Consider the following 21,684-nt stretch of genomic DNA (forward strand, 5'->3'; position numbering starts at 1 on the left):
TTTGATCTAGAGATCAATGTTAAAGAGTTTCCAATGTGATTACATTTTAATTAATTTGACACCAATTTGACTAAATTATTATATTTTAATTAATTTGACACATTTGTATTACATTAAGAAACCCAAGTATTTTTCTAACCAGCTTTGATAATGACAACATACCACCTACTCCCATAAAATAATTGGCAAGCTAGTTTAGTCCTTTATTTCAGTCCCAATAGATATACATATTTTTCTTCCAAAAGTTACTTGGAACTAATCAATACAGTTTTATTTTTAAAGAAAGGAATGTTGCAAAATATTCTTAAATACTGTAAAATATTTGACTACTTCTTCCCCCAGAGATTGTTCAAAACTCTGAATTCATTTATCACTGTCTTTACTCAGCACTTCTCTAGGTTCATTAGGTAAAGGAATCTTTAGGTCTGAAGGTTCCATGTTCCAGATATCCTTAGCATATTCCTTAATTGTTCGATCACTTGAGAATTTTCCTGAGGCAGCTATATTTTTCACTACCATCCTGGTCCACTCTTTCAAATTCTAAAAACAAAAACAAAAACAAAAAACATTATTGTGCTTTGTTCTTCTACTCAATTGGGAAATATTTAACAAATTTGGTAATCTTAAAATTTCACAGAAAACAATGACAATGTTGTTAAGTTAAGTCTTAAGTTAAAGAAAATTATAAATAGACAAGTGGCCCAGTGACATCAGGGCCTGTAGTCAAGAAGATGGGCTCAAATCTAGCTTCAGATACTTACTAGCTTTATGACCCAGAACAAGTCACTTTTGCCTCAGTTTCATCAGCTGTAAAATGGGAAAAAAACCCAATATCTGTTTTGCAGGGTTGATGTGAGGATCAAAAGCAATAATATTTATGAAGCATTTAGTATAGATCCTGGTACATAGTTATTAGTATTAATTAATGCTTATTCCCTTCCCTTTCCTTCTTAAGTTACAGAAAATTAAAACTAAGCAAATAACAAAACTAACAGTAGGTTTGAGAAACCAGATACAGTATGTTATTTGCTTACTGAAACTAGATTGTATTACACTGGAGTCAAGAAATATTTTTTTTTAATTTTAAGAATTTTTAGAATTTTAAGAACCAATACCTCTGATGGTATTTTTTACTTTACTTCAGTAGTCATAACTTTTTATAAAATAAGAGTACTTCTAGTTTGTGTTTTTAAGAATATATGCTGTACTGAATTCATATGTTTGAATTGTCAATTAACAAGGCTGCTACTTCCTAGTTCCTAGAACCTATTACTAGGTTCCTAGTAGTAACTTTTGCTTTCTAGGAATCCTGACAACTCTCAAGTGATTAATCAACATTTATTGAACATCTGACAATGCCTGTTACATTATATAGACACAAAGGGTGTAACAGTTTTGTTTCAGTTATAAAGTAACTTTTCTATATTCTAAAAGATGAATACAAACAGGCTATTTATTGAAAATTTGAATATTGATAGAGAGGTAAGTAGAGAATAGATGAGTTTATTCCATTCTCAGTATATTTTGCAAGTAGAATAAAGACAAAATAGTAATATTAAAAGTGAAAACTATTCTTCTAGGCTCCTGCTATTTTCATTGCTGTGGATTTTATGGCAAAGACCAAATCTATCCATACCAGTAGGATCAAGAAAGTAGTAGGTGGTAGTGTCTTGGCCTTGGATCCAAGAAGACTCAAGTTTAAATCCTGTCTCTGGCACTTACTAGCTATATAACCCTGGGCAAGTCACTTAATTTTTCCAATCTGCTTCTTCTCTGTAAAACCAAGCAGTTGAATGTCACATTGCGCTCAACTCCTCTGATTTTGACTCCAAGAACATCATACTTCATCTAATCTAAACTCATCTTTGAAATCTCATCAATCATGGAGAATGCTTTAGTTTTGATTCTTAGCACATCCTCAGTGACCCTCAGGTACATCTCTTCTCTAATTCCAGGAATGGAGTACAGTAACAAAAAACTCTTCCCAAAGTCCCCCATTTTCTAGCCAACTTTTCATTTCCCATCAGCTGTTTTGCTTGATTTTGACTCCCAAAATATCAGCCCTCATATGATGTGCACCCTTTAGTGCCTCCTATCACCTCCACCTTTTCAGCTTCCTTTTGTGTACTGCCTTCCTCCATTAGATTGAAAACTGTCAAGACAGAGACTGTCTTTATTCTTATAAATTGTATCTCCAGCACTTAGCACAGTTCCTGGAACATAGTAGGTACTTAAATGTTTATTGAAAATTTAATTGACTAATGGCCTCTACACTTCCTTCTAGCTCTAAATCTATGAATCTAAATAGCTTATATGAAATATTATTTCCTAGGCACATATATGCTCATTAATATATCAAGATTTATTCAATATATCAAGATTTGTTTTAGTTTACTAGCAATGAATCATTTAGCAATGCTCTACTTAGAAGATTAACAAATCTCTTTACAAAACTACTCCATCAATATAAATGGTTATTGTTTTAGTAATTTGTAGAAAATTTTTACATATTCATACATATTAATAGCAGATTGTATAAATTTATCATAAAACCCTGCCATTTTAAAACGACCAAATGTATGAAATATAATTTTAGAAAGTTTGACACAACCAGCACAAAATTAGTTATCATGGGGTTGGAGCTAAGATGATGGAGTGTCAAGAAGCAGTTTGAGAAATAGTGAACTCCTCAAAACTTCTCCAAACAGTTATAGAAAATCCTGAATCCTGATAAGGAAATCAAGAAGTCACAGGTTGAGTCATTTTTACAGCCTATGTCAGCAGAGTGAGATAGACTGAGAGATCTGCAGAAACTTGGGATCGGGTCTGCTAAAAGCAGTCATTGGAACAGGGAACCTAGGGAGAAGCTATGCATCAGGCAGGGAAAGAGGAAATTTCAGATCCATTCTTAAGCATTACAATGGGAATGGATGACAATTTGCAGCTTTCTTACCGCTATCTAAGTCTGGATCCAGACCCGGGCATACTTGCACCCATGAGTAGCATGTTTTTACACATAATAGTTAACATTCTTATTCCAAAAATCAAGAAAAACTTTTTAAGAAAAAAATTGATACCTATCATAAGAATGGCCACATGCCTAGGCAGTGTGTGAAGAGAAGTTCTGAAGACCACAGGAACAGAGTGGGATCACAGTCTTAATTTGTGGCCTTGTTTGGAGCCTACTAAGGAATAATCATAGCAGGACTCCTAGACCTTTAGTTCTGTCACTCTAAACCAGCTAACCATAAAGGCCAAGTTCAGCAGCAATCAACTACTGCTCAGACCCAAACCCAGGTCAGAAACTTTGGGAGCACTGAAAGCTTTCAGATCCCCAACCTTAACTGTCCCTAAAATCCTGGAATAATATAACATTCAATATCTTAAGAAAATCAGCAATAAAATCAAGCCAAATTTTTCCATCAGAAGTGCCCAGAGCCTGGTGTTAATATCAAAGACCAAATCAGGAAATAGGTTGGAAAAATAAGCAAAAAAAATGAATAAAAACTATCCCACCATAAAAAAGCTGCTACTATGAGAGGTAAACTCAAGCTAGAATACAGATCCACACATCTACAATCAGCCTCAAAGACAACACAGTTTGGGCATAGGTTCAAGTAGAATGCTAAAAGACATAAAGCAAGAATGGAAAAAGAATTGAAATACTTTTTATTGATAAATTAGAGTGCTAGCAGAAAAGATTGAAAAAGAGAGCTATGAAAAAATTGGAAAGGAAAATAATAGCTTGGCACAAGAGGTACAAAAGTTGGCCCATGCAACAAACTTTTAAAAAATTAGAATGAACCAATTAGAAGCCAACGAATCCATGAAAATATAAGAAATATTAAAACATAGCCATAAGAGTGAAAAAATGGAAGAAAATATAAAGTTTCTTAAAGCAATACAGCCTATCTGGACAACATGTCCAGGAGAAATAATTTAAGAATTATTAAACTACATACACAGTTGGGTGCAGAAATACATTTCACTTAATCAGGAGGGAAAAGGGAGAAAAAAGGATTTAGAAAGGAGTGTAGATTAAGAGAGGAATTAACTCTAAGCAGAACAAACTCTAAGGATGTACAAAATATTTGTGACTATATTTCAGGTGGTAAAGAACGGGAATGTGAGGGATTGTCCATAAATTGAGGAATGAATAAGCTATAACATATGAATGTGATACAATATTTTTTTAAAATTTTAGTTACTAGATATGAGCTTGAAAAAACATGGGAAGACATATCCACAAATGCAGAATGAAGTGGACACACAAGAAAATTTATATAATGACAACAATATGACAAAAACAAAAAACTTTGAAAGAACAAGGGACTTTGATAAGTGTAATGACAAATTGTAATTCCAAGTAAAGTTGAGACCCTCTAATTACCTTCTGATATAAGTAAAGGACTGAGGATACAAATTGAAATATACACAAACATAAAGACACACAGAGAGACTGAAAGACAGACAGAAAGACAGAGACAAACACAGAAAGATAAAAGAGATGCAGATACAAAAACAGAAAAAGAAAGGGACAGGGAGGCAGATAGACCTGGTCACACAGTCAATACTGAAATTTGTTTTGCTTAACTATAAAAGTTTGTAATAATGGTTGTGGTTTTTTCTTTCATTCTCACTTGAGGTGGAGAGGAGAGGAGATGGAACAGAGAGAAAGTGGAATTTTGCTGTCTGAAAAATAAGAATATAATTTCTTGTCTGAAAAAGAACACATTTAAGACAATATATGGTTTCCTTCACCTCTACATGACAAATGGACTTGAGACCAACATCAATCAATCAATTATCCATCAGTTAATAATTACTAAGTCCTTATTATATGTCAGGTACTGTGCCAAGTACTGGAAGTATAAGAAGAGGTCCCTGTTTTTTTCCCCTAGCTGAGGGGCAGTTAGGTTGTATAGTGGTTAGAGCACCAGCCCTGAAGTCAGGAGGACTTGAGTTCAAATCTGATCTCAGACACTTAGCATTTCCTAGCTGTGTGACCTTTTTGCCTCAGCAAAAAACAAACAAACAAACAGTCCCTGCTATCAAGAAGCTTATAATCTAATAAGAAAAAAATATATCAATAGTTATATACAAACCATGTCATAAAAAAGATGAATAGAAAATAGTTAAAAGAATGAAGGTACTGTGTAGAGGACTAAAACTCTGAATAGGGTACTTGAATCTGAGAATGCAGAGCACTTAAGGCTAATTACCTATTCGATGTGAGACAATGGCTTTAGTAAAATATATTTGGATCATGGCTCTCCTCAACTTTGGTGCTTGCTGAATGTTTGGTAATAAGATAATCATATGCAAGGATTGGGTGGTGGAGGGAGAGAAGGGAGAATGACTGGGTGGCAGACAAGGAGAGAGGTTGGTGACTCCAGACTCCAGAATTCAGGATATATCTTTGGCAAGCCTCATGGCAGCTTGCTTGCTTCCATCACTTCTCCCCCTAAAGACTAAGGACTTTAATTTATCCTGACTCTGGCTGACTCTGAAGCTCTCTAGGGAGCTAGTCCACACTTTACATTTGGCGCCCAACATGTGGACCAAGGACCCCAATTTCACTGAAGAAGTCCCTGAGACCAGAAAAAGAGGGTGAGTATTGAAATAGACAAACAGGGAACTTACTTTGTTAAGTACTAAAGTAGTAACTTTCCTTTTCTAGCTGAAATGGGACAGGTATTAGGAAAAGATTCTTCCCCCCACTCCCACCCCAAGGGAGCTCTATAGAAAGCATATATAGACTAATAAAGAAGCAAGGTTTGCTTGTAACTTGGGAGCAGATTGGTGGACTCTTGGAAACATTAGAATGCATGTCCCCTTGGTTCTTCAAGGAAGAAGAAATAGAGGCAGGTAATTGGAAACTAGTAGAAGATCTGTGAATATTACAATGATAAAGATCCTGATTCAGTTTCTAAGGAAACATTCTATATATACAACGTAATAAAATTGGCCTTAAATGTAAAGTCTGGGATAGCTCCCTGGAGGCCTCAGTAATAGCTGGAGTCAGGATAAGTAAAAGTTCTTGGTGTATAGGGGGAGAAGTGAAGGAAACAGACAAAGTGTCATGAGGCTCACCACCAACTTTCCTTTTTTTCATCCTGCTGCAAAGTGAAGTTCTCTAGCATCTCTCACCCCACTCTCTAATCCTTACCTACAATTCTCTTAACCCCAAATATTGAGCCAGCATTACTGTGTGAGACAAGCAATTCCAAACGTATGCTAATAGAGTCATTGTCAAATAGGTAATTAACCTTAAGTGCTTGGTTGTCTGATTCAGAGTTTCAGCCCTTTACATCTCCCACTTTCTTTTGGTTTAGAATACAGGTGGTCACACCATCCCTGACTTCTCAGGGAGATGAGAACCCCAAGCAGGAAGAGAGATGAAAAACACCAAAGGGAAGTGGAGAGTCAAGCCAGATATTATTAGTGGGTTTCTGGGCTGAAGGATCTTACTAGAAACAGGTATGCACAAACCCATCAGCATGGAAGATATTACTCAAGCACATAGCAATAAAGCACAGGCTAGCAGTAATGATTCTCCCCACAGCTAGTGCAGGCTCAGTGTGGTGTAACAAACATGAATTGTACATGCAAGTAGTGGTATACCAAACAATATGAATCAACATAGTGTTGTAAAAGATTTCCAGAAGTCCTAGAAGGAGGGTATGTAAATAACAATCACACATATACCTCCTTTAGACACCAAGAGATAGTCCAAAACCAATCTATTGTCCATTACTTCACATGTCAGGGAATTCAATGATCCCTGCAGATTTTGAAGTCTTACAACAATCATCATGTCACCAACAAAATCCAACAGCAAGAGATACAAAGAGAAATTCCATTCAGAATAACTGTCGACAGCCTAAAATATTTTGGAATCTATCTACCAAAGGAAAGTCAGGAATTATATGAGCTAAATTACAAAAAACTTTCCACACAAATAAAGTCAGACTTAAACAATTGGAAAAATATCAAGTGCTCCTGGATTGGTCGAGCGAATATAATAAAGATGACAATACTCCCTGAACTAATCTATTTATTTAGTGCTATACCAATCAGACTTCCAAGAAAATATTTTAGTGATCTAGAAAAAATAACAACAAAATTCATATGGAATAATAAAAGGTCAAGAATCTCAAAAGAATTAATGAAAAAAAATCAAATGAAGGTGGCCTAGCTGTACCTGATCTAAAACTATATTATAAAGCAGCAGTCACCAAAACCATTTGGTATTGGCTAAGAAATAGATTAGTTGATCAGTGGAACAGGTTAGGTTCACAAGACAGAATAGTCAACTATAGCAATTTAGTGTTTGACAAAACCAAAGATCCTCACTTTTGGGATAAGAACTCATTATTTGACAAAAACTGTTGGGATAACTGGAAATTAGTATGGCAGAAATTAGGCATGGACCCACACTTAACACCATATACCAAGATAAGATCAAAATGGGTCCATGATTTAGACATAAAGAACGAGATTATAAACAAATTAGAGGAACATAGGATAGTTTATCTTTTATCTCTCAGACTTGTGGAAGAGGAAGAAATTTGTGACTAAAGACGAACTAGAGACCATTATTGATCACAAAATAGAAAATTTTGATTACATCAAATTAAAAAGCTTCTGTACAAACAAAACTAATGTAAACAAGATTAGAAGGGAAGCAACAAACTGGGAAAACATCTTCACAGTTAAAGTTTCTGATAAAGGCCTCATTTCCAAAATATATAGATAGCTGACTCTAATTTATAAGAAACCAAGCCATTCTCCAATTGATAAATGGTCAAAGGATATGAACAGACAATTTTCAGATGATGAAATTGAAATCATTACCACTCATATGAAAGAGTGTTCCAAATCATTATTAATCAGAGAAATGCAAATTAAGACCACTCTGAGATACCACTACACATCTGTCAGATTGGCTAAGATGACAGGAAAAAAATAATGATTGTTGGAGGGGATGCGGGAAAACTGGGACACTGATACATTGTTGGTGGAGCTGTGAACGAATCCAACCATTCTGGAGAGCAATCTGGAATTATGCCCAAAAGTTATCAAACTTGTCATACCCTTTGATCCAGCAGTGTTTCTACTGGGCTATACCCAAGGAGATACTAAAGAAGGAAAGGGACCAGTATGTGCCAAAATGTTTGTGGCAGCCCTGTTTGTAGTGGCTAGAAGCTGGAAACTGAGTGGATTCCCATCAATTGGAGAATGGTTGGGTAAATTGTGGTATATGAATGTTACGGAATATTATTGTTCTGTAAGAAATGACCAGCAAGATGAATACAGAGAAGCTTGGAGAGAATTACATGAACTGATGTTAAGTGAAATGAGCAGAACCAAGAGATCATTATATACGTCAACAACGATACTGTATGAAGATGTATTTTGATGGAAGTGGATTTCTTTGACAAAGAGACCTAATTCAGTTTCAATTGATCAATGATGGACAGAAGCTAGCTACACCCAAAGAAAAACACTGGGAAATGAATGTAAACTGTTTGCATTTTTGTTTTTCTTCCTGGGTTATTTCTACCTTCTGAATCCAATTCTCCCTGTGCAACAAGAAAACTGTTTGGATCTGCATACATACATTGTATCTAGGATATACTAGGACATATTCAACATATATAGGACTGCTTGCCATCTAGGGAGGGTGGAGGGCGGAGGAAAAATCGGAACAGAAGTGAGTGCAAGGGATGATGTTGTAAAAAAATTATCCTGGCATGGATTCTGTCAATAAAAAGTTACTATAATAAAAAAAAAAATCTTATCATGTCTCAGAGAATCCAGTGATTCCTGAGGGTTTTGAAATCCAACAATTTTTGATGTCCATGAGTCATTCGCCATAACTGCCATGCTCTTTCAGTGGTAGGCACAGTCAGTGACGGAACCATCCGATGTTTCTTGGGTCTTCTCCTTTGTTTTAAAGATCTGCTCCATCTCTCTCCAATGGACATGGGCAGCTCGTTGGCACCCATCTCATTTCTTCTCTATCTGCAGAGATACAAGCAAGCCCTCTCCCCCAAGCAGTTAACCTATCTGGTCCCTTCCATTCTCTACTTTCTGGATTTTTCCACATCACCTAGTGATTATCTAAAGATAGTGGAGTTGCTTGTATTGGACACAATTATTGTTCTGTAAGAAATGACCAGCAAGATGAATACAGAGAAGCTTGGAGAGAATTACATGAACTGATGTTAAGTGAAATGAGCAGAACCAAGAGATCATTATATACGTCAACAACGATACTGTATGAAGATGTATTTTGATGGAAGTGGATTTCTTTGACAAAGAGACCTAATTCAGTTTCAATTGATCAATGATGGACAGAAGCAGCTACACCCAAAGAAAAAACACTGGGAAATGAATGTAAACTGTTTGCATTTTTGTTTTTCTTCCTGGGTTATTTCTACCTTCTGAATCCAATTCTCCCTGTGCAACAAGAAAACTGTTTGGATCTGCATACATACATTGTATCTAGGATATACTAGGACATATTCAACATATATAGGACTGCTTGCCATCTAGGGGAGGGGGTGGAGGGCGGGAGGGAAAAATCGGAACAGAAGTGAGTGCAAGGGATGATGTTGTAAAAAAAATTATCCTGGCATGGATTCTGTCAATAAAAAGTTACTATAATAAAAAAAAACAATCTTATCATGTCTCAGAGAATCCAGTGATTCCTGAGGGTTTTGAAATCCAACAATTTTTGATGTCCATGAGTCATTCGCCATAACTGCCATGCTCTTTCAGTGGTAGGCACAGTCAGTGACGGAACCATCCGATGTTTCTTGGGTCTTCTCCTTTGTTTTAAAGATCTGCTCCATCTCTCTCCAATGGACATGGGCAGCTCGTTGGCACCCATCTCATTTCTTCTCTATCTGCAGAGATACAAGCAAGCCCTCTCCCCCAAGCAGTTAACCTATCTGGTCCCTTCCATTCTCTACTTTCTGGATTTTTCCACATCACCTAGTGATTATCTAAAGATAGTGGAGTTGCTTGTATTGGACACAGCCCTTCTGGTGGGTTTTAAAACCTGTCTGCCAGAGCCAGTGCATCTTTGTCAAAAATTAAGAAGTGAATAATATAAAGAGCTAAGTTTAGAAGTTTTCTAGAGTAACCTGTGGCTCCACCTTTCTTTTGTTTTTGGAGGATTGTCTTGATGACTGTTTCTCTTCTTTACTATTGCCTGGCCTTAAGGATTAAAGGGAATGCCAGTGGTGTATAAAATCTTATACTGTGCACAAAAGTGTGCAAAATATTTAGAAGTATATGCAAGTCCATTATCTATTTTTATTGCTTGTGGCACACCCATAATTACAAATGCTTGTATAAGGAATTCAGTCACCACTCAGGCTGTCTCTTTTGCTGCTAGTATTGCAAAAGTGAATCCTGAAAAGGTGTCTACTACAACGTGGATAAAAGACAGATGACCAAAAGATTTATAATCGGTCACATCAATTTGCCAAAGTGCATTAAGTCTCAAACCATGAGAGATTTTCCATGGAGGGAGCATAGGAGTGAGGAAAGGAAGGTAAGTTGTATAGCCTTTTACTATGTTACTAGCTTCCTCTCTTGTTATCCCAAATTGCAAACATAAAGTTCAAACAGCCTGATGATATTTAGAAAGAAATTCTTGGGCTTCCTGAAATAAAGGAGTACTGGCTAACATGGTTAGAAGACTAGCTGCCTTTGAATTTCCATAAAAAATAGGACCTGGAAGTCCATTATGAGAGTAGACATGCAAGATATAAATCTTACCTGGATGCTTTCTCACTTGCTCTTGAAGTTCCTTAAAGAGTTGATATATATTGGAAGCTACAAATTTTATTTGGTTTGTGGCAATTCTTTGGACCACACTTACCGAATAGGCCGAATCGGATTATTTTATTTTATTTATATTTATATCTCCTGGATAATAAGTAAGAACTAGAAATATTGCATACAATTCATTCTGCTGAGTGAACTGAAAAGGAATTCTTACAATACTTTTATGATTAAGTCACAAGAGTATCCAGTACAAATATTATGTTGGGATGCATCTGTAAAGATATTTGGTCCTTTAAGAGGAACTTTAGAAACCTTTTCTTCAAGAATCCATCACCAATTATGTAACAGTCTGGTTATCTTTAATGGAGACCCATGTGTAAAATTTGGAGTTGTGGCCAATAAAATTTGCCACTTTGAGATGGTTTCACAGCATACCTTAATTTGTGCATTAGTATAAAAGGTGTATATCTTGTCAGGTCTTATCCCAGATAATTGTACTGCTCGCTTAATGGCCTTTAATAAAATTCTAGCCACAAGCACTGGGTAAGGAGAAATGCTTTGTTCTGATTGTGGTAGATTTAGACTGCTGTGGGTACCTCTTTTGTAGAAAAAACTGATATTTCCAAGGGTTTTAGAATGACTCTGTCAACCATATTGGATAAAGCCAGTTCAACTTCTCTCAAAGCCTCTTGACCTTCTTTTGTAAGCTGATGTGGTGAGGTTAAAGCACTGTCTCACATTAAAATGTCATATAATGGTTGCAACTGATAGGTAGTCAAGCCTGACACTGGATGCATCCATTGGATATCTCCTATCAATTTCTGAAAGTCATTTAAGGTGTCTAGTTTCTCTGTTCTTTTTTTTTGGGGGGGGTGTGTAAAATGTTTATTATGTCATTTAAAATAATGGAACCAAATCATGTAGCACAGAACAACTTCATGAAGGTGATAAAGGTGATAAGTATTGGATAGGTTCTTTTTTTAAAAAAAATTATAACTTTTTATTGACAGAACCCATGCCTAGGTCATTTTTCACATTATCCCTTGCACTCACTTGTGTTCCAACTTTTCCCCTCCCTCCCTCCACTCCCTCCCCTAGATGACAAGCAGTCCTATACATGTTAAATATGTCACAGTATATCCAGATACAGTATATGTGTGCAGAACTGAACAGTTCTCTTGTTGCACAGGAAGAATTGGATTCAGAAGGTAAAAATAACCCAGGAAGAAAAACAAAAATGCAAACAGTTTACTTCGTTTCTCAGTGTTCTTTCTTTGGGTGTAGATGCTTCTGTCCATCCTTGATCAATTGAAACTGAATTAGATCTTCTCTTTGTCAAAGAAATCCACTTCCATCAGAATATGTCCTCAAACAGCATCATTATTGAAGTATATAATGATCTCCTGGTTCTGCTCCTTTCACTTAGCATGAGTTCATGTAAGTCTCCCCAAGCCTTTCTGTATTCATCCTGCTGCTCATTTCTTACAGAACAATAATATTCCATAACATTCATCTACCACAATTTACCCAACCATTCTCCAATTGATGGGCATCCATTCATTTTCCAGTTTCTAGCCACTACAAACAGGGCTGCCACAAACATTTTGGCAGATACAGGTCCCTTTCTCTTCTTTTCGCACTCTTTGCTAAAGAAAGCATCTTTGCTTTCTTTTTGGGGTATAAGCCCAGTGGTAGCACTGGATTCATTCACAACTCCACCAACAATGCATCAGTGTCCCAGTTTTCCCGCATCCCCTCCAACATTCATCATTATTTTTTCCTGTCATCTTAGACAATCTGAAAGTGGTACCTCAGAGTTGTCTTAATTTGCATTTCTCTGATCAATAGTGATTGATCTTTCTTATGAGTGGAAATAGTTTCAATTTCATCATCTGAAAATTGTCTGTTCATATCCTTTGACCATTTATCAATTGGAGAATGGCTTGATTTCTTATAAATTAGAGGCAATTCTCTATATATTTTAGAAATGAGAACTTTATCAGAACCTTTAATTGCGAAAATATTTTTCCAGTTTGTTGCTTCCCTTCTAATCTTGTTTGCATTAGTTTTGTTTGTACAAAGCTTTTTAATTTGATGTAATCAAAAGTTTCTATTTTGTGATCAATAATGATCTCTAGTTCATCTTTGGTCACAAATTTCTTTCTCCTCCACAAGTCTGAGAGATAAACTATCCTATATTCCTGTAATTTATTTATAATCTCGTTCTTTATGCCTAAATCATGAACCCATATATAGTGTTAAGTGTGGGTCCATGCCTAATTTCTGCCATACTAATTTCCAGTTATCCCAGCACTTTTTGTCAAATAATGAATTCTTATCCCAATAGTTAGGATCTTTGGGTTTGTCAAACACTAGATTTTAGCTTCTCTGTTCTTAAGGAAAGTTTTTGTACTGTAAGCACCTTAGGGTTTACTTCATAATCTAAATATTGAAAAGGAGCATGTCTATGAATTTTTTCTGGAGCTATATGCAATTTGTAGTTCCTTAGTGTTCCTATGGTCTTTTGTAGACATGCTTCTAACATTTGCTCCTCAGGTGCTCACCTCAAAATATCATCCATATAGTGTAACAATATTACTTTTGGAAATGCTTTTCTTACTGGAGTAAGAGCAGCAGCAACATACATTTGACACATAGTAGGGCTATTTTTCATTCCTTGTGGCAAAACTGTCCATTCATATCTTTTATGAGACTCAGCTAAGTTAATGCTGGGTACTGAAAAGGCAAATCTTTTCATATCCTCCTTATCTAGAGGGATAGAATAGAAACAATCCTTAATGTCTATAACCGAAAGAGGCCATTCTCTAGGCAATTGAGTAGGAGATGGAAGTCCAGGATGAAGAGTTCCCATAATTTCCATCTGTTTATTTACCTTTCTTAAATCAGTCAACATCCTCTATTTTCCAGATTTCTTTCTTACAATAAAACAGGGGAATTCCAAGGACTTAGAGAAGTTTGTAAGTGTCTTTGGTCAAGTTCCTCCTGTACTATATCTAATAAGGCCTAAATTTTATCACTAGCCTTATAAGGGCCACTGTTGTACCCACACAGGTATATCAGTTTTCCACTGAATAGGAACAGGTGAGAGTGTTGGCAGGCCTTCAACAGCAGCCCTGCCTGAAAAACTGAAGTACTCATTTGTAATCCTAACTGTTGTAAAATGTCTCTTCCCCACAGATTGATGGGGTTTTTTCAACTATAAAAGGAATAAAAACTCCTGTTTCACCTTCAAATGTCCATCTCAAAGGAGTAGCACTAACTTTAGCTGCTATTGATCGTCCTATGCCAGACATATAGGAGTCTGCCTTAATCTTTGGCCAATGACTGGGCCAGTTGGCACCTCTAATGTCTATATGATCTGCACCTGTGTCTACCAATCCTTCTAATGGCATGCCATTTATATAGATAGTGAGCATAGGTTGTTCAGCTGTTACATGTGCTTGTAAAGGACTGAAACTCTGAATAGATGCACTTGAATCAGACAGCCAGCATTGAAGGCCTATTGGAGAATGACTCTATTAGCATGTTTGGAATTTCTTTTCTCACAGTTAATGCTAGCTCAGTGCTTGAGGTTAGGAGAATCATAGGAGGGATTGGGGGTGGCGGGAGATAAGCCAGAGTCACTTTGGAGCAGGGAGATGAGAAGTGAGATAGGCCTCCAAGGAGCTAGCCTGGAACTTACAGCTGCTGACCAGAATATTCTTGGATTCTGTTGCTTGGAGTCACAATGTGGGCAACTATCACCAGATTGCCTATTAGGAATCTGTATCAGTAAACCTGATGCTACTACTTCTCCTGGTTGATAAGTCACACATTGTCTACCTGTAGTAGTGACTGGGATATTAGCTATAAATTCCCCAGTTTCCCACATCAGTGTATGGATGAACACTGTGTTGTAAGTACTCTCAGGAGGTGAAATGGTCAAGCCTACTGTGGCTGGAGGCAAGGGATCCATAGGCTGGAGAGGAACTGATTTCACCTCTCTAGGGACTATCTCAGTATTCCCAGATGCATACAACTTTATTCTCCCCAATTGTAATCCCTTTCTCCCATCAGGTTACTTCCTGGCTGACTGATTGTGTCTGAGTATTGAACTTCTAAAGGCTCTCTGGGTATAGCATCGGCTGCCATCATGCTCCAAGTATTTTTTGTTTTGGGACCTGAGGCTGGGCCCCTCATCCCGTTTCTCTGAATCATTCTACATTCTGATGCCCAATGGAAGCCTCTGTTGCATTTTGGACATGGGGTTTGGGTCTTGTTCTCCTACCCTGTTTTCTCACTCTGTCTCTATGCCAACATTGAGCTTTCAGATGCCCTACTTTACCACATTGAAAGCATTGACGAGTCTCTCTGGAAGTCCTTTGCCAAAAGGGATCCTGTCTTTCCATATTTGGATCTTGGGAAGTCTGCATCATAACCTGACTATAAAAGGGATGTGTGCTTACTATCGCACAGTGTCTTTGATCTCCTCTAAAGGAGCATCCTTGTGTAATCCTAGTATAATTCTTCTGCAAACCTCATTAGCAGTTTCTTTAGCAAGTTGCCTTATCATAATTTCTGTTGCTGCCTTTTCACCAATAGTTTGTATGACAGCTGTCTGCAAATGTCCCACAAAATCAGCAAAGGGTTCATTTGGCCCTTGTACTATTTTCTTTTCTTTTTTTTAAATTTTAATAACTTTTTATTGACAGAACCCATGCCAGGGTAATTTTTTACAATATTTTCCCTTGCACTCACTTCTGTTCCTATTTTCCCACTCCTTCCCTCCACCCCCTCCCCCAGATGGCAAGCAGTCCTATACATGTTAAATAGGTTACAGTAGATCTTAGATACAATATATGTATACAGAACTGCACAGTTCTCTTGTTACTCAGGGAGAATTGGATTTAGAAGGTATAAATAACCCAGGAAGAAAAACAAAAGTTTACATTCATTTCCTAGTGTTCTTTCTTTGGGTGTAGCTGCTTCTGTCCATCCTTGATCAATTGAAACTGAGTTAGATCTTCTCTTTGTTGAAGAAATCCACTTCCATCAGAATATATCCTCATATGGTATCATTGTTGAGGTATATAATGATCTCCTGGTTCTGCTCATTTCACTCAGCATCAGTTCATGTAAGTCTTGCCAATCCTGCTGGTCGTTTCTTACAGAACAAAAATATTCCATAACATTCATATACCTCCTTGTGCTATTTTCGTGAAGGCCTCTTCTTTGTCCTGTTTACCTGGGATAAAACTCCATGCTTTGATATCAGCAGAAGCAATTTGCTCATATGCTGTTATGGGGTAATTAATCTGTACTGAAGTGTCTGCATAAGAACCTACACCTCTTAGTTGGTCATAGGTGATTGGAGTATTAACTCCATTTTGACTATTTTGTTGGGCTTGTATCCTACAGAGGTCACTATATTCAGAAAGCCACAACAAGTTTTGTCCAGGTTCTAAGCATATCCTTGCTATAGATTTCCAATCACTAGGGTTTAAAATTCCATAAGCCAAATTCTGTAATAACATCTTAACATAAACTGATGTAGCCCCATAAAGAGTGCAAGCCTTTTTCAGGTCTTTGATGTTTTCTAGATCAAAAGGAGTGTATCTTATGCTTTCTTGACCTAAAGAGTTAAGCTGTTCAATCACAGGATACATTTCTATTCTCAAATCATCTTTATTCTACCCTTCCTCTTTGGCTTTAAACAGTGCCTTTTGCAATGTAGTCATAGGAAGGGGTGGTTGCTGGGGGGGGGAGGTGCTGGTGATATCACTGCGCCCCCCCCCCACTACTCCTCCTCTTTCCATCCCAGAAGGTGAAGTTGATGGAGGAGTGTCAAGAACAGTTCCAGTTTGGCCTGGATTGAAGCTGCCTTGTGAGAGCAAGAATCACCATGCCTTTCAGGTTCACTTAATTCCTCATGCTCTCTGGTGATATTGCCATTAGTCTGTCCTTTGTCTTCCTCTTTTTCCTCACACTTCCTCATCTGGCTGTTCTTTAAATTTTTTTTTTCTATAACTTTCGGGATTCTCTAAGGCCAATTGTATTAAGTTGTACATATAGAATGTTTCATTGGAAATTGAATCAGAACCATTATTGCTGTATATTCACATAGTTGATCTACTAGTTTCCAATTATCTACCTCTGTTTCTTCTTCCTTGAAGAACTAAGGGAATGTGCATTCTAATGTATCCATATGTCCCTCAATCTGCTGCCAAGTTACAATCAAACCCTGTCTCTTTATCAGTCTGAGTATGCTTCCTGTAGATCTCCTTTGGGGTGGGGTTGGGGATAGGGGAGAATCTTTTTCTAATATCTGTTCCATTTCAGCTAGAAAAGGAAAGTTACTACTATAGTACTTAACAAAGTAAGTTCCCTGATTGCCTGTTAAAATACTCACCCTATTTCCTGGTCACTGGGGACTTCCTCAGTGAAATTAGGGTCCTTGGGCACCATCACAAACTTCCCTTCTCCTCATCCTGTGGCAAAGTGAAGTTCTCTGGCCTCTCTCACCACACCCTCTAATCCTTACTTACGATTCTCTTAACCCCAAACACTGAGCCAGCATTAACTGTGAGAAGAGCAATTCCAAACATATGCTAATAGAGTCATTGTCAAATCTATTGGTAATTAGCCTTAAGTGCTTGGTTGTTTGATTCAAGTGCACCTATTCAGAGTTTCAGCCCTTTACACTTGATGAATCCCACAAGTTTTAGAAAAAAGAAAACCCCTAACCAGAACAGTCAAACAAAGAAGTTTGTGGAGAAAAAGGAAGAAATAGGAGAGGGTAATGGAAATATCACCAAAGGGCACAAGGAGTTAAGTGAACTTGAAGGACTTGGTGATTCTCACTTTCTCAGCTCAGCTTCAACTCTGCCTACACAGAGCAGTCTCTTAACCCTCGCCCATCAACTTTAACTTCCTGGATGGAGGGAGGAGGATGAGTGGGAAGAGTCATGATATCACTAGCATCTTCCCCCCAGCAATCACCTCCTCCTAAGACTCAATTGCAAAAGGCACTATTTAAAGCCAAAGAGGAAGAGCAGAATACAGCTGATATGAGAATAGAGTAACAGGATGAGGGGCCCAGCCCCAGGCCCCCCACCAAAACACTTGGGGCATGATGGCAGCCGATGTTATACCCAGAGAGTCTTTAGAAGTTCAGTACTCAGACATGACCAATCAGCCAAGAAGCAATCTGATGGGAAAAAGGGATTACATAATCAATCAGCCAGGAAACAACCTGATGGGAGAACGGAATTACAATTGGGGAGAATAGAGTTGTATGCAGCTGGGACTACTGAGATATCCCCTGGAGAGGTGAAATCTGTTCCTCTCCAGCCTATGGATCCCTTGCCTCCAGCCACAGTAGGCTTGACCATTTTACCTCCTAAGAGGTGAAACTTACAACACAGTATTCATCTATACACTGATGTGGGAAACTGGGGAATGTGTAGCTAATATCCCAGTCACTAATATAGGTAGACAATGTGTGACTTCTCAACCAGGAGTAGTAGTAGCATCAGGTTTACTGATACAACCATGTTGACCAATACTCCTTTATTTCTGGCAGCCCAAGAATCTCATTCTAAATATCACCAGGCTGCTCGAGTTTTATGTTTGCAATTTGTGATAACAACAGAGGAAGCTACGAGTATAGTAAAAGCCTGTAGAGCTTGCCTTCCTTTCCACACTCCTAGCTCTTTATACAATTAACTTCTTGATTTTTGACAAAGATGCACTGGCCCTGGCAGACAGTTTAACCAACCAGGAAGGGCAGTGTCCAGTGCAAGCAGCTCTACTATCTTTAGATAATCACCAGGTGATGTGGAGAGATCTAGAAAGTGGTGAGTGGAAGGGACCAGATAAGTTAACTGCTTGGGGGAGAGGGTTTGCTTGTATCTCTACAGATGGAGAAGGAATCAGATGGCTGCCAACAAGCCATATTCTTCTTGTCCATTGGAGAGAGACAGAGCAGACCCTTGAAACGAAGGAGAAGACCCAAGGAAACATCGGGTGGTTCCATTGCTGATTGTGCCCACCTCTGAAAGAGCATGGCAGTTATGGCAATTAACTCATGGACATCAAAAATTGTTAATCAGACTGATGCAGGACTTAAAAACCCTTAGGAATCATTGGATTCCCTGAGACATGATAAGATTGTTGTAAGACTTGAAAACCCTCAGGAATCATTGGATTCCCTGAGACATGATGAGATTGTTGCAGGATTTCAAAATATGTAGGAATCATTAGATTTCTTGTGACATGATGAGACTTCAAAAACTTGCAGGGATCATTGGATTTCCTGACAGGTAAAGGAATGGACAATAGATTAGTTTTGGACTATTTTTTGGTTGCGGAAGTAGGCGTATGTATGATTGTTATTTACATATCCTCCTTCTAGGACTTCTGAAATCTTTTACAATACCACATTGATTCATATTGTTTGTTATATCACTACTTACATGTACAATTTATGTTTGTTACACCATATTGTGCCTGTGCCAGTTGTGGGGAGAGTTATTACTACTATCCTGTGCTATATTGCTATGTGCTTGTGTAATACCCCTCATGCTGATGATTTTGTGTGTACCTATTTTTAGTAAGACCCTTCAGCCCATAGACCCACTACCAATATTTGGCCTGACTCCCCATTTCCCTTTGGTGTTTTTCATCTCCCTTCCTAAGAAGTCAGGGAGGACGTGATCATCTCCTTTTTAGTGTTTTCTGTAAGAGGGCCTGCCAACCCTACACTAGCCTTGGACATTGCATAGGGCATGGTTCAGGTAATCTGAGGGTAGCTTTATAAGGAGCTTGTTGGATGTTGGGAGGAAGGGAGTCCCATCCATGGTTCTAGCCCCTCAGTTTTTGCCATTTCAGGTGGACAGACAGTACTGGTCACTTAAGGCCTGTTTCACTTGGGAGTTGGGGCTGTGACCCATAACAGTTTTCACCTCCCTTCTTGAGAAGTCAGGAGAGGTGTGATCACCTCCTTTTTGGGGAGTTCTCACCTCTCTGAGAGTCAGGGAGGGTGAGGCCACCTGTGTTCTAAAACAAAAGAAAGCAGGAGATGTAGAGGACTAAAACTCTGCAAAGGTGTACTTGAATCTGAGAATGCAGAGCACTTAAGGTTAATTACCTATTCAATGTGAGACAATGGCTTTATTAGCATATATTTCGATCATGGCTCTCCTTACCTTTGGTGCTTGCTGAATATTTGGGAATAAGATAATTGTAGGCAAGGATTGATGGGCAGAGGGAGAGAAAGGAGAGTGACTTGGCAGCAGGACAAGGAAGAGAGAGGCTGGTGACTCTGAATTCCAGAATCTAGGATACATCTTTGGCAAGCTTTGTGGCTGCTTACCTGCCTCTTTCACTTCTCCCCATAAAGACCAAGTACTTTAATTTATTCTGACTTTGGCTGACCCTGAAGTTCTTCAAGGAGCTAGCCTGCACTTTACAGTACTGCAATTAAGAGAGAAGCTCCCAAAGCAGGATTTTTAGTTATGACTTAAAGGAAATCAAGGAGGTCAGAAGGTGAAGCCTGGCAGATGATTATAGAAAATACCCAGAGTTGAGAGATGAAGTGTCTTGTTTGTAGAATAGCCAGGAAACCAGTGTTACTGGATTAAGGGATATATATTAGGGAGTAAAGCGTAAAAAGCCTAGAAAGATAGGGAGTAGGTTATGAAAACCTCTGAATGCCAAACTGAGCATTTTGTATTTTATCCTAAATAGGATAGAGTTCTACTTAGTAGGATGTTAAAATGATAGGACCTGTGCTTTAGGAAAATCATTTTGGTAGCTAAATTGAGGATAGATCAAAGTGAGGAGAAATTTGAAGCAGGCAGACACAACAGCAAACATAGTAATAGAGTTTATAAGCATCAAGATTCTATAATCTTAAAAAAAGATTATAGGGGTTTTTAATAGAGGTAGACAAAATAAACAAAAAAAAATACAGCTAACATATTAACATGTTTTAATCCAAGAGTTGGATTTATTAGCGAGGGTTCCATTCAATACTCAGTGTGCCAAATAGCACATTTATTTTTCTTTGTTTTTTAGTATGTGGCATAATTCTGAGAAAATCCATTGTGTTATTATATTGATTTAGCACTTATCTTTTCCTTTTTCTTTATGTTCTCAATAATTATCTGCTTATATATATTTTTAAGCTTTCCTCCAACAAAGTATTCTAAATTGAAACTAATTGAAACTAAACTAAGATTAGAATTAATTCCCATCCTGGAAATTGGCAATCCAAGACACACCTAAATTTCATATTCTTTACTTTGATTTTCTGGACACATACACACACACACACACATATACATATGTTACAGCATATTTGTATATATATATATATGTATATGTATATATTTTTCTATATCTGGCTAAATGAGGTAGAAAAATGTCAAGTGGCAGTGAAGCATTATGAGTTACTTCTGATTTGATGATAACTGCCATTTTCTGTTTACTAATATATCAAAACCAATAATCTTGAATTTACAGTGAGAACAGCTTAGTGTATTTCTGGGAACTTGATATAACCTGATATAAAATAAAGTAATAGTGTACACAGCAGCATAAACATTAAATAATCCTACAACAAATATTATAAATTGGGAACATATTTTATCTCCTATATCCCAGAAAAAGCATGACAATATATACAAAGCTTTTTTATTTTTTTGAGATTTAAATGAAAAATATTTTTTAAACTGTCTTGTTTCAGTTTCTTTGTTTTTATAAATACTCTTTTTGGTTGTGCTTATACCACATCGAGAATGCTGCTACTTATGTTTAATGGGCAGTAAGATTTCTTATGATATAGGAGATCTACATTTATAACTCTGACCAGAATTCCAA

At 37.4% G+C, this 21,684-nt stretch overlaps 1 protein-coding gene across 1 annotated transcript in view; it reads right to left on the bottom strand.

Annotated features, from left to right (window-relative positions):
• Nucleotides 1-200: 200 nt before the first annotated feature.
• PYGL (glycogen phosphorylase L) overlaps nt 201-21,684 on the bottom strand; it is a 114,097-nt gene continuing 92,613 nt past the window's right edge. Inside the window, exon 20 of the mRNA XM_031952989.1 lies at nt 201-540. Coding sequence (XP_031808849.1) covers nt 364-540 — 177 coding nt within the window. The 3' untranslated portion in view covers nt 201-363. The remainder of the gene's footprint in view (nt 541-21,684) is intronic.

The sequence above is a fragment of the Sarcophilus harrisii genome, chromosome 2, assembly GCF_902635505.1.
Source record: "Sarcophilus harrisii chromosome 2, mSarHar1.11, whole genome shotgun sequence".
In the NCBI taxonomy this organism is placed as follows: domain Eukaryota; kingdom Metazoa; phylum Chordata; class Mammalia; order Dasyuromorphia; family Dasyuridae; genus Sarcophilus; species Sarcophilus harrisii.